This window comes from Aptenodytes patagonicus, chromosome 7 (assembly GCF_965638725.1).
Source record: "Aptenodytes patagonicus chromosome 7, bAptPat1.pri.cur, whole genome shotgun sequence".
In the NCBI taxonomy this organism is placed as follows: domain Eukaryota; kingdom Metazoa; phylum Chordata; class Aves; order Sphenisciformes; family Spheniscidae; genus Aptenodytes; species Aptenodytes patagonicus.
In genome coordinates this window covers 54630233-54644570 of record NC_134955.1, presented here as the reverse complement: position 1 = coordinate 54644570, position 14338 = coordinate 54630233, and the positions used below count along the sequence as shown (strand labels likewise).

At 41.4% G+C, this 14338-nt stretch overlaps 1 protein-coding gene across 5 annotated transcripts in view; it reads left to right on the top strand.

The window, feature by feature from the left end:
• The window catches only part of CCDC88C (coiled-coil and HOOK domain protein 88C), a 99873-nt gene that overhangs the window by 33790 nt on the left and 51745 nt on the right, over positions 1 to 14338 (top strand). For all 5 annotated transcript variants that reach the window (XM_076345291.1, XM_076345290.1, XM_076345292.1 and 2 more), the window contains one exon: positions 7759 to 7828. In XM_076345291.1, the coding sequence (XP_076201406.1) occupies positions 7759 to 7828 (70 nt within the window). The remainder of the gene's footprint in view (positions 1 to 7758; positions 7829 to 14338) is intronic.

Genomic DNA, 14338 nt, shown 5'->3' with positions numbered 1-14338 from the left:
TCCAGCGAACGAGGGCTGTGGAGCAGAGTTTGTTACCTTGGAGCTCTGCATGGCTAATGTGCTTTGGTGTTAAAAGCTGAAATATACTTGCTCAGTTTTAGAGTTTGAAGCTTTTGGCTTTAGTCCAGCAAAATGTGCTCAAACTGTGTATGAGAAAACTGACTTCCTTTTAAAACGAGTGTGCTTGATCCTGAGTTTCAGAGAATTCAGAAGTGCTTCAAGTCTGTTCTGATGGCCTGTGGTGTTTCTTTTTAATGTGTGTTAGGCCAAATTATTATGGTCCTTAGAGACCACCATAGATTAGCTGGAAGCATATTGAACAGATGGATTGCATTTTAACTGGTTATATTTGTAATGTCAAGTGGCAGGCCTTTAACACAGCACATTTCATATTCCCTGTTTTACTGCATAAACCACCCCAGGACAAATCGAAGGTGAAATGAAATAGAAGTTGAGAGTAATTTGTCTGAATACTGTTGTAAACATGTGAAGTCACTTGCACATGATTTGAAGAGAGAAGTTGATGATAAATCAATAGGCTTTTTATTTTCAGCAAAATAGGTAAATTAGTCAAAGGTGCTGCTGGCAATAAAAGCAGAACACAGGGCTCCACAATTGGATTTTCTCCTCTCTGGGTCAAATCAATATTGCCACTAGGCACAACTATAGGGCTGTATGTTGTATTATCATAAGTGATTCGTTTTGGAGTCAGTGAAACTAGGGTAGGAAATCTGCTGCTCCATAGACATTGAACATTTCATTTCATATTTTAGAAGTAAATGTACATTTTTGTATTTAGTTTGATTAAAAAAAATTTCCTCTGCAACTGATGTGGGGGGGGGTGGCAGCTTCTCCATTATTTATTCCGCTGGGCTAGAAGTAAAACTAATTTTGTCCTTAAAATACTTCTTACATATATAAAAATACCTTTATTTAAATATACATAGAATTTTTGTTACATGATGTAAACAATGTGCACTGTAAACAATTTGAATTGATCTTAAAGCAAATGTTTTTATCAGGACTTGCCTTGCTCGCCTTGCCCTCTGTCTGGAGTGATTTAGTTCTGTGCCAGCCTGGAGCAGTTGATTTAACCAGTTCATAAAGCAGCGAGAGTGTGCACAATGGATCACATTATAACCACGGAATCTTATTTTCATTTCCTTCCTCTGTTGCTTGTTACTATTTTTTCATCAGCCTACTGATGCCTTGCATATATATGACAAGCTCTTTGTTCCAGGGATGTCTCACTATGTATTTGTACAGCTTGCAGCGGATGAGGTTGTGCTCCTGGCTGGGACCTCTGCACTACTCTAATACAAATAACAAAACCTGAGCCATAACAAATGAATTGGGTGGATGATTGTGCCTGGGTCATTTCTAGGTTTTTTTTATATGATACTCTATTATGTGCCATCCAAATTGCATATGTGTGATTTTTTTTTTTAAATAAAATCTGATTTTATATGGTATACTTCTACATTGAGTATATTTGTCATTTGGTGGGTTATTTGCACCCCGCACAGGCTGAGCATGGCTAAGACTAGGTATGATTCCTTCACATCCCTCCCACTGAGATTCCAGTCTATGATTGTCAGAACTGATTACTTTCGGCAGATGAGGCAACAGTTATTTTAGTGGCTTTTGGGTTTTCACTTGAAGGGTCTTTAGAAGTATGCTTTGTAATTTGCTGGTTTTCAAGAAAAAAAAAATCCCTTTAAAGACAGCTAATCCTCTAGTCCGTCGCATAACAAATACAATTGTTGCAGAGATGAGCAAAGTTCTTAATCGAATTTTGTCATGTATATAATGTGTTGGCAGGGAAACAGTGAGTAGTGAGTCACATGCATAGTGTCATCAGGCATGCTCGCGTGGTAAGATGTACATGGAAAACATCTCAGTAAAAGATCTGTTTGTGTTTCACTTCCTTGTCATTCCCCTGCAACAACTTGTTTCATCTTGTCTAATCTTTTGTGGGACCCTGTTGTACAGTTTACAGAATCTTGCTATAAATTATTTCCCTGATGCCATTAACTCCTCAGATAATTATAGCAAAATAAAAAAGAACCCTTAAAAATAGTTTATATATATTGGAAGAAAATTTTTTTTACTTTTAAAACATAACCTCCTTGTTGTAGGCTGCAGAATAACTCGTTTTCATTATTATATTAAAACAAAACTGGAAACCTTGAAAAAACATTTAAAAAACAACCCTTGTGTATCAACTTGCTGTTTAAAATATGTTTTAATGTTAGCCTGAGTGCTCACTCTTCATTAGAGTTCTGATTCCAGAAAAGCTTGAGTTTCGCTGTCCCTTGGACTTGGAGTGCACCTTGCCTGGGAAACATAGCTCCCAGCCTGTCTTTGTGGTAGCATCCAAAGGGACCTTAAGATGTATAGGGGCAAAGCTGCCACCCCGTCCTGCTGCTGGGAGGCTCTGAGCTGGTACAGATGGCCACTGACTCCAGCTGAGACCTTATCTAAGCATGTAGTGTCTCCTTCACCAAATGTTTCCCGCTCCAAGGATGTTTGTGAGATCAGATCCATACTGAGGTTATCGGAGAAAGGTGTTGGCTGTGCTGCACAGATAGGACTGCTAACTTTCCTGCTCCCTTGGCCTGAGTTGCAGCTGAAATGTAAGCCAGATTCCCTAGCTAAGTAGTGTTTGCTCTTGCTGGTATAAATAAAGCTAGTGATGGTTTTTCCTCATGGGCATTTTAAGTAGGAATGCACCATTTGGCTTCCAGTCACCTGGGCAATTAGCATTTTATAGCCAAGCAATATACTTAAATGGAATTGCTTGGCTTGAGCATTGAATTACAATGGCCGGTAGACTGCTGCTCTTCTTACATAAATTATTTAGTACTCGCTTCTTGTTTAGGATTCAGGCAGAGGTTAATTTAATTCTGTATGAGAAGCTAGTAGTTACTCTACATTAATGCTGTGCTTTTCTGCAGTGCAAGGGAAAGTTTTTGTGTAGAGCTTGTATTTGCCTGGTCTCTCAGCCATGGAAAGGACAATTCTACCTACTCCTTTCCTAGCAATGCATTCTTTGGAAGAGCTGTTGGCACGCTTACATTGGCACTTAAAAATGCAGCCAAGAATAATACCTTAAGACCATTTTATTCCATGCTGTTGCACATGTATTTTTAAGAAGCAAATGTGTATTGAAGTGTACTATGGACCAAGGAGACTTTGTTCCTACAAAATTACAAGGGGCCCACTTACCCTGTTACAGGTAAATAAAACGTTAATATGTGACCATGGTGACCTGAGAGTGAGAGCTGCCACTGCATCTCTTCTGATGATCTGAGGCAGAGAGCAAACATCCGGTTTGTGTGATCTTGGAAGGATAAAGAGAGTAGGTAAAATGTGCCTCAGCACTCCAGAAACGAATTAGAAACTTTTAGATGGAGGGAATGTATATGTTTGTTCATGCTCTTAATAAGCCTAAGCACTTAACTTGGTGCTTAGTATTTTATCCTGAATCTCGTACATGTCTTGGTTTTCTTCCTAAAGGCCTTGACTGCTAGAATCAATGTGGGGGAATTTTGGCTTTTTTTTTTTTTAAAGCTCCTTTCTTAGCAAAGTGATTGCAAAGAGCTTGCAAATGTGAAGCAAGTGCGCAGCAAGGGCTTAGATGCCAGAAGGCTGCTAATGAGAACACAGCATTTATTTATTTATGTTTAATCTCATGATTTCTAGGTAACTTAATAATGTTTTTCAATCCTTGGGGTAGCAGTCCTGGAGTGCCTAGCTGCTTTCAGCAAAACTTACCTCTGGCTTAGGCAGTACCCTTCTTGTTGCTCAGATCTGCCGGTTGTCTCAGCCTGCTTCACGCTCTGCACCTCTGCAGGCAAGCACAGCAGAGGGAGCGAGCAAGGACTGAACACCCAGTTTGACCTTCACTTAGAAAGCTCTCCCTCTTGATACGGGGTCACACAACTCTTCGCAGGGTACGCAGAAACCTTTGTGGGCTTTATCTACTCTTTTGAGTTTGGGGGTCTTGCTCAAGTAGTATAAGACTTGGCTGTATTTTGCAATAGTCGTGTTGACCTGCTAACTAGAAGCATCCATTCTTGCAATCATCACTGCTGTCAAAAGAGCTGAGATTTTGGACAAATCTCTTCAAGCTTAAAATATCCTGATCTTTGGCAGAGGAGCATTTCAGGCACCTACAGATGCTGCACTAAGGCCTGATGGGGATTAGTTTTGAATTGGATTCCTTAAATAACACTTCTGATACCAACATTAATTTTTCATGGAAGTCTCATTAGCAACAATTAAAAAAAAAAAAAAAAAGGTAGTCCGAGGGAGGCGATTCCTGACTTGCAGTAGCTGACCTCTGAGTTGGTTAATGGTCTAGGTGTAAAGCTGGCAGCTCAGACCCTAAATGTTCTAATAATCAGGGAAATTGTTACCATATATTGTTGCTGTAACCTTTACTGTTTTAACCAAGTTTTAGTTGTGCTGTAAAGATGATTAAAAGGTTCTCACAGGAGGAATTAGATTTTTTTGCTTGTACAGTTGCTCTCCAGGGTACTGTGGGGTTTTGTGGGCTATTTAAAGTGTTTGAAACCCCTGCTTTGCTCTCCAGCAGCTCCTACCTGGGTGTGCTGCCCCTAGCCATGCCGGCTGCCTGAGGCAGAAGGACACATAGACACATACATGCCATCTCTGCCTTCGCTGCAGTGTCTCGCAGCTATGTTTGGTTTCAAGCATAACAACATCCTTTATATAATACAATAACTTGCTGCCCTTGTGGGGAAACATTGCATTTTACCTACCATTTCTTTTGCTGGCTGGGCTTTCTTTTGCTGGCTGGGCTTCAGCGGTGTGTCCAGGTTAACCCAATGTCCAGTGTAGCTGTACCCTGGGAGATGGTTGGATCCCTTTGGTCCTTAGCGCCGGTTCACAGGCTGTAACAGCACAGCTCCCTGCCTGAAGCCCAAGTTTGACTTCATGGGATCTTTGGGGTGGGATGGTAAAACATGAGGGGAGCAGAGAGGTCAGACTGAGGCACAGCATTTTACTTGTAAACGTGTGTTATTGCTGCTTCAGATAAAGAAAACAAGAAAATATTAATGAGTGGATAGAAATTGAAGAACTCCTGATTTGCTGTTGGGGGAGGGGACTTTGGTTGTATTTCCAGATGTGTGATTTTAAGCAATGGACTTGAGACACGGTCACATTATGCCAGCTACTGAGTCAGTCACTGAGTGTCAGCTGAGCCTTAGTAACTTTCTGTGTTTTTAGCCTGGACAAAATCTGAGCTAAATTCATCAGTGTCAGCGTAAGAGCTCCAGTTAAAACATTTTATCTCACACTTGTAGTTGTGTGAGTGGATGGTTCATTGGTACATCTCTGTTAACAGAGAATAGTATATTAAACTGAAGTAACTCTGTTTCTGTGACTCACTTTCCTTATCTTGAAAAAGGTGGGCAATGACATTGACCTTCCTTTATAAAGTGTTGAGATCTACCGGTGAGCTGCACTGCATAACAGCTAGGTATTATCATCACAAGCGCTAATCTGAAGGTGAAGGCATTTAGAACAATAAAGATAGTTATCTGTTTAAATAATTTATTTTAAAAATAAACAGGTCAGAGTATGACCTCTTGCAACAATTTGAATCTTTCAATCTGAATTAAGAAATCACTCTTCGCAGGCTCGGGGCTGTTTCTGCTTGTATTCGGTGACTGTCAGATTCTTGCCAGAAAATACTAAGTTCAAACAGCTACGAGGGCGTTCAGTCATGGTTATGTTGGATGGTATACTCAAATAATTTTACAGAAGGAACTCATGGGAATGTTAACAGCATAAAGGTTAGCTGTAATGTCTTTTGTGTCTGCCAGTTAAATAGCTAGTGATCTGATGATTACACAAAGACAACGCAAATTCCTTATGCATTCCTGCCTCAGTGCCACTCCACATGCTGGGTGACTGGAAGCACAATTCTTTTTAACCAGCCATGGAAATTGCTGGTTAAAGCTCAGTACTTTGGTATATGCAAATTCTGATTTTTTTTTTTTTTTTTTCTAAGCCTCAGTGCCATGCTGTGTTGTCATAGCAGATATTGCAGTCCAGCCATGTGCTGTTAAATCCAATAGGTTTTGCACCTGTTTTGGTAACAGGTGCAAACAAACTTTTGTTTAACACGTCTTGAGTATACAAACTATAAAATGCATTTGGCTAATGACTCAGCGAATGTTTGGTCCACATTAGCCAAACTTCACATTGCATAAAGGTCTGTAGAGCCTTCTTTCTTAACAGCACCAAAAACACTCTCAGCTGTGATACTGAGATATTTCTACTTTATCCAAAAGAGAAACTGCTGAGGAGTATGTTTTAGGTATGGATCAGAGGAAAAAGAGATGTGTTATGTCCAAAACATTTTTTTTTTTTTTTTTTTTTTTTTTTTTTTTTTAGAATATCCACTGATCACTTATCAAATGCTGCAGGCTCACTGAAATGTTTCCTTTTTCAATCAGGCTTAATTTTCCTCCTATGGTAACTTTGAAAGCAGAGAAATAACAATGGGGTAACTTGGAGGGGAAGTGTTTGGGTGAATGAGTGATTGTTTCAGGAAATGTGTTTCTGTGCTCGGCTGCAGTACTTTTTCCCCTGACTCTGAATGCTCTGCAAGTATCAATGCATGTGCCCTCCCAGTGGCCTAGAGGTAGGCTGGAGAGTGGAGACAAGCCGGGGGGAAAAGGCACCTGCCAAACATTTGGTAGAGTTGTATGTGCGAACCTTTGTTTCCTGAACAAGTTTCCCAGCACGGTGCTTTAATCACACAACCATTTTCCTCCCAGGCTTTTATGTGAAATAAATACTTGTCTGCGAAATGTTTTATTCAGATCACCACAAGTGAGTGCTGGTAACTGCAGGTTGAAGCTAACAACTGTACTCCTGTGCTCTGTGTGTTACTGGGGTGCATGGTTGAATGTATTACCATGCAGAGTCCCCTTTGCAGTGTGTTTATTTGTCCACCTTTGAGCATTTTGCCTGCCCCAGGGCTTGTAGCCTTTCCAGTCCCTTAAGCCCATTTTGTCATTTCAGAGTAGCTTCAGGCAGCTGACATTTAAATATTGAACCTGACCAAGCAATGCACATCCCTTCCCTTGTCTCCCCCCAAAATAAAATGACCTTTAAATGAGGTTCATGACATACTTAAATCTGTTTTACTCCCCATTAAAAGCAATGCAAACAAATGTAGAACTTTAAATCCAGTTTCTCTGAGCAGTGCAAGATGTCTGTTCAATAGCTTTCCCCCACACCCACTTCCCCAGCCCATCATTAAAATCTCAGACCCACGAAATAATTTGACCAATTATTTTAATTACTCAGACTTCACAGAATGGCTTAGGTACCTTTGATGAACCCACTGCATTTGTATGCCCTGGAACATGACAGCAGCTGTATGTTGAACATCAAATGAATACAGGTCATGCCTGGGGTAAAGGCATGACTGATGGGTGTGCCTGGCATGGCCATGCATTTATCCTGATTAGTGCCATGGGACCCTTTAAGTTCTATATTAGCCATTGTTAAAAGAGGCAATTAGTGTATGTTAGCTGTGCAACCTGATGCCATCTTCAAATAGTGATTTCTCTCTCAAGTGGGGCTTCCTCTTGTGACCTCTGACCTGCCAGTATGTTAAAAGCTTTGTAATCGATGGAGCTCTGTATTCTTTGTGGTGTGATTGATTGGAATTTCTTCACACTGAACTTTTGCCTGTTGTTCTCTTTTGTTTAGGAGGTCCTCCAGCAGCTGATTGTAATGAATTTACCAAATGTTTTGATGATTGGCAAAGATCCTCTTTCTGGTGAGTAGTTTGTTGGGTTCTTCACCCCCCTCTCCTGAAATGCTAAATAAAATTTGTATTTTTTTAATTTTCTTAAACAACAAACATGCTTTTAAACAAACTACACATATTTGTAGCCAAACTACAATTATTTGAGTACCTCTGAGTCTCACAGTTTAATGTATCTAGTATGTAATACTTACATTTACATACCTTTACATACAAATATAGTATCTGATATATGTGTGTTTGCACGTCATACACATACATGCGTGATAGTGACTGAGTTCTTGCCAAAGCCAGAGCAGCAACTGTTTGCTTGAAAGTCCCGTCTCTTCACTCCTTGCTACAAGTGACCCAGGATATAGTCTGCCATAGGAGAATCGTTTGTCCTCCAGGTTTTGTGTCCTGTGTGCCTCTATAATCAGTTCAGTTGTGGCAATATGTACATACCAGAAAAGTCTTGCAGAATTGCCCTAAAGTGTGAAGGAACTGTTGCAAAGGAAGCGTGGGGAAAAAAATACATGAGGATGGAGAGAATAACACATATATGACAAATTGGAAAAAGTGAGGAAGAGAATGGACAGGGAGAAAAACATCTGTCTGGCCATGTTGTCTAGGCAAGGACGTCTGTCACGTGAGGTATCACATCAAAAGTGACCTGGAAGCCAATGAGATCATGTCCAGAGTCCAGTGTCTTTGGTGAGACAAAATGAAAGCTGTTTAGCCTGAAAAGGAAGCTGACTTCTCCATAGAACCACATTTCTGAAATGAAAAGTTTGTTGCTGTGGTTTTTACTTTTTTTTTTTTTGCATGCCCATTCTGTCTCCGCCTTTGCCCTGTGCCAGTGCCAAGGACAACGTATTTGTTTTTGTCAAAGAAGGAAAAGTGGATGAACCCTGTCAGCAGTGATGGGGAATGACATGGTAATCAGCATCTCCAGAACAAACAAATGGAAGAAGGCTTGGCAGAAGATTTTATTTTGCTGCTCTTAGCAGTAGTGTGTGTACGTACAAAAAAGGGTTTATATCAGAAAAGAATATTAACTTACAGATGTTGGATCACTGAAACTTAGTGTTGGCAGTTCTGCAGTAAAATCAAGCTGAGGGTAAGGCATCCACTTCAGCAAGCAGATTAAAGTCTGCAATGCCAGTCTTAATTCTCCTGTACAGGCTATTGTTATGGGTAAAAAAGAAAATAGAAATACAAGAGCTGTTGCTTTTCTCAGTCATATGGGCAATGGGAAGAGCCTGCGCTGCTAGTGTCAAGAGTGCTAGTGAATAGAGATGTCTGGGCCAACAAGGCAGTGTCTCTGCTGGCTAAGTGTTAATGGAAAAGGCTGGCTGGTTTCTTGTCATGGCCATTCCTGAGCGACAGCTGGCAGGAGACTCATAATGCAGTAACCACAGTGTTGGTTCCTGGGGAAGCTGCACACTTGAAAGCTGTCCTGTATTTAGCTGTCCTGTATTTAGCTATAATTTCCCATCATTGACTTGCTGGTTTTTGTCAGCACCTTAGATCTTTCTTTCTTTGAAGAAAGTACCTTATGTGTCTCTTGTAGGAAAGATCTTGGTCATCCATGTGTCCCCGTCTTCTAGCTCCTTTAATTACAACCAGAAATTTTGCTTCATTTTCTGACATCTTTTAAAATGTGGTGGTTTGTTTTTGTTTGGGTTTTTTTAATGTGGTCTTTTAAAATTTATTTTATCCATTGCTGACTTATCATTGGCATTATTCAGAACATGGGAAGAGGATAAAGAATGCAAAAATGTAATGTCTGGATGTATAAAATTGATGGGGTATGTGTGTATAAAAAATATGAAGTTCTTGTTTAGTCATATTATATAATGGGTTTGAGAACCAGTTCCAGCTTAGACCAGAGGAAGGTGGTGAACAAAGAAAGACTTGACATGTATTTGCTCCAAAGAATGTATTCAAAGAGGGGAGTGTCTGAGGGATAGGATTTCAAGAGAAGCTCATCTTAATCTTACCCTTAGGTACATGACCACTAGGTAGTAAGATGTGCTGAAGAAACCATTAGAGAAGTGGAGAACTAGAACTTCCTTCAGGAAGAGGAACCTGGCTGAGTGCTGACAGGAAGCTCAGAAAGAGGGAACAGGGAGGAGAAGACTGAGGACAAGTTAGTAAAACCAATACAAAAAGCTGAATGAAGGAATAGGCTGTGGTGAGCAACGTGGGTGAGCGATGACCAGGTGACTGTCAGTCTTTGTTCCTGAGTGTCTTGCAGAGAGGAGTGAGATGAAGGGAAAAACAAGTGAAATGAGAGATTCTCTCAGTGAGAGAGCTAAAGGAGGGCTGCAGATTGAATAGAGATACGAGGACAACGCAGTCCATCAGCATGGGAAGTGGTGCTTCTGTCATGAATACAGAGAAGTCCCAGGGAAGGCTGACAGAAGCGAGGAGGCTGGGGGTGACAGCAGTATGGGGAGAAGAGATGATGGAGACGGTTATTTGAGGGAAGTGTTTAAAAGTGGCAAGAATGGTAGAGGAGAAACCCCTTTCTCTGTGTCAGTGATCCAGTCCAGGACAGAGACTGAGAGGGAAGGAGGAGAGTCCTGGAGGGGCATCTGCAGAGACAGTGCTGGGCAATGTGGGGAGCACTAGGAGCTGGAGACCAAGGTGCAGGCAGTCTGCAGGGCTGGGGTGGATCTGAGAGGCAGTGCTGAAATCCTAGTTTTGCCTTCCCCGTACTGTAGGTAAGTTATCGGAATGAAAGGTCCCTCTTGACCAGAGAAAGAAAAATTTGATCCCACGATCATGTTCCTGGAACAAATACAGTGTTGCTTTGTACTGTTTGAGCTGGGAAGGCTCCTAATGACTGTGTTGACTCCGTAGGTCCAAGACTAGAGAGCTGTTAGATCATTCAATATGATTCACTGTGTAACAGTTTCAGTGATGTATTCCTTGTAACAAGCCCACATGATGTTTTGCTATGCATGTTTTTCAGAGCTGTCTGCTCACCAGTGCTATCTGCAAATTTTACTTTTTCCTTCTAAAACACAGCCAAAAGTGGTGTTACATGTATTAAATTATAAACTGAACAGCTCTAAAGCTGAGAATGCTGTTCTTGCTATTTACCTCCCATTTGGCACTCAACAGTTGGGACTATTGAGGGCTTCTGCAGCTCTGCTTTGAACATGAGACTATTGGAAAAACAGAGCTGCCACCACTAAAAATGCAGTAGCAGTTGGGCTTTTGCATAGGAGATGGCATGTGTCTGCTGGGTTTAGGAGCTTCCCTTGCTTTCATGTCCTCTAAATTGTTTTGTCCCAGGCCATGGCAATTTTGCCTACTTCAGTTCATTTGGCCATGGGCATAAAAGTTGCAAAGACGTTTGTAAGAAGATGAAGGCTTTGACTGTTTTCTAGAATATAGGGAGCTGAAAAGAACCTTGAAAGTTTAATTAAAGGATTTAGAAACTTTTCGCAGGAATCTGACTTGCAGAATGATGCAGCTGACGTTACAGGATTTATTCTCTTCACTGCACTGTACAGTAGACAGCCAGTACCATTAAATTTCCTCTCTGTTTTTATCTTCATCCACGTTTTTTCTTGCTGAACAGCCTTTTCAATTCATTACTGTGCCACAAATCCCCCTGTGCTCAATGTGAAAATCATCAGCGTATTTATCATCTATACATATCACTGTAATCACCTTTTATAATTACCTCTGGTTTTAGCATGCCTTATAAATGGCCATTCATTCATGTGCCCACACAAGGAATATCAGTATACAGTACTGGTCCTGAACCTCTATTTAGAGGTGGTGTTTAACTTCCTAGTTTCTAGACATGCTTAGTTTAACAGCTAGTGAGTGTACCTGGAAACTGATGGCAATTAATCCTTTGAAACAGTCATAGTTAATGGGGGGGAGGGGGGGCGCGGTTTTTAACTTTTTTCAGACCAAGAATGGAAATGAGGGTTTATTTGCCTGAAGTAGGCTCATTTCTGTCTCTTCAAAAAACTTCGCTATTTAGATCCCCTTTTCAAATTACATGTTAAGTTTGTGAATGAGAAAGCCCAAAGTCCCTGCTAATAAGTGTCTATAGAAACTGTTTTCCATTAAAATCATAAAAGTTGTCTACTCTCACTGGGGTATTTTTTTGTCTGGTTTCCTTCCTCATTTTGTTTCACAATCCTCCAGAGGCACAAAGGTTCATAAAATATAAAGTTAATAACAAAACACTGCCTCAATAGTGTAAGTTTAGCATTCAAGCTTTTCTCACTCAGGATGTTGCTACAGTTGGGAAGAATGTCACTTGTGTGTTTCACCCCTTCCCACCTTCTCTCCACATCCACTGGCTGCTGTGTGTAGCACTACATGTGCTGGAGCTCCCTCTCCTCCGCTGGAGGAACGTCGAAGTAGAAATGTGCAGAAAGAAGCATCCCAAGCTCAACATTTCATGTGCTTGGGCTCTCTTGTTTCCGTTTTCTGACATCTTTCCTACCACCCTCTCATTATTTTTTTTTTTCATAGTCTGTATTCTCTCTGTACCTTGATCCTCCTTTTTTTTTTTTTTTTTTTTTGTTGTTGTGTCTCCTAATCTCTCTGCCTGCCTTTTCCCTGAGTCCTGCCATCTGTTTCCCACCCTCTGTTCTCTGTGAGAGCAGAGGGGTCTCCTGGCTCTGGCACAGGGAGGCTCCCAGGATGCACAGGTGGTGCTCGGGCTTTCCCTCCCTTTATTTTCCAGAAAACCCGCTGGCCCTCTCTCACGGTTGGGAGCAGATGGTCTTTCTGCAAATCCCCCAGGTGGCTGGCTCCCTTGCAGGCACAAACACGCGGCCTGAGAGCAGCTGCCCTGGAATTTTCAAAAAGGTGCAAAAGAAAAGAGTTGGGGTTTTGTTGGGGTTTTGGTTTTTGTTTGGTTTTTTTTTTAATTAGCACCTTTCTGTTTAAGTGCTAGTTTGAATCCTGTCCATTTGTTTCAGCTTGTGGTGGGTACCTGACTGCCAGGAGCTGCCTCAGACCTAACCGTTTGCATCCTAGGTTGTAGGAGGACACTGTCTTGGTAAGGTCAGCTAATAAGCCTGGGTGGACCCAGCAGACTTTCTTCCTAGCTATCTAGGAAGGACCTGTGTTATCCCAATGAGGCAGCATAGGGAAGCCTGCACATTCCTGCTTACGCAGTTGCACAAGGAACTTTACCACCTTATTAAATTAGCACAAATCAAGCCTTTTGAAAAACACCACAGAATCATTCAGTCTTCAGGAGGCACGACTGAATTGGGGGTAAAGATCGCTTGCTTTTGTTCAACGTGCATTACAGGATAAAGGCACTGTCCTGAGTGTAGAACTTAGCTGCTGCACTGTGTAATAATGTGTAATAGATGTAATGTAATAGATGTGCTGCTGATTCACATAGTAACCTTGGGCACTTCACTTAAGTGTGTGGTATCTCAGCTCTCCTGTGGACAAGATGAAAGGGGAGAGAGGTAATTAATCCCTTCCTGGCTCATTCTGCGGTTTAATTGAAAACTCTCTCTAAAGGAATTTAGATTGGTAGAGAGGTTTTTTCATACTCATACCCTATATCTTCTAAATATCTCCTGTTAAATAATGTTATTCTATGAGGCTTTAAAATGTTACTCAAACCTAGCTTGAGTATGAGTGATCTCGGAGTGCCTTAATACCAACAAACTGTCTCCACCCCATGGGAAACAACTTCTGAATGAAAGCCCAAGGAATTGAACTCTTTTAAACAGTCACACATGATCTTCTGAAACACTTGTGTGGCTGGCAGAGTAGATCTGCTAAGCAGACCTTTCAACCTTAAAAGTGTTTCTAGTGGGTAGTACAATGTCATTTTCATTACATGTGCATAGCATGTCTGCAAGCATAAAATAATTTATTATTAAAGAAATCTTGGAAAAATCCTGACAGCTAAGTTTTCTGTGAAAGCTGCCAGTGGGGAGAGCAGACTGCCAAATGTTATCTTTAAAATAGCAAACTAATAATCTCATGATTACCTCGAGTCTTTTAATTTCTCACTCCTTTCTATAAACTCTGGCTTGGCCTTCCTTGCCAAAGGGGCTTGCTGTGTTTGCTTTAGATTCTCGTCCCGATGGGAGGGCCCGAGTGGAGACAAGGTCTTGGAGTGGTATTTCTAGGCGGAGAAATAGGTGGGAGAACAGGGTTGACCCTGCTAAGTTACCCTGCAGTAATAGCTGAAGGTGTTTCACCTCACAGGGTCATGAGGCATCACCGATGCCCATCTGTTATCTCATGGAGAGAATAGCAAAGCCTACTACCTTTGGTGCAGAGAGGTAGAGTGTGGTTTGAATGGCTTAAGTAGCTTGCATGCCTGGAGGATGGTATAGATGCTCTCACTGTTGGAAAGTAACCCTGATGTTTTCTAAAATAAGTGATTTCAAGCCACTAGGTTCACCCTGAGCTGTATTGCCATGGTGCATGGGTTGGAATTTATGGTCAACAGATGGAGGTGCCCACAGCGCGCAAGGGTTAGAGCACTTGTCTAGTGTGATCTGGAGCAAGCAGCCTGGTGGCTACTCC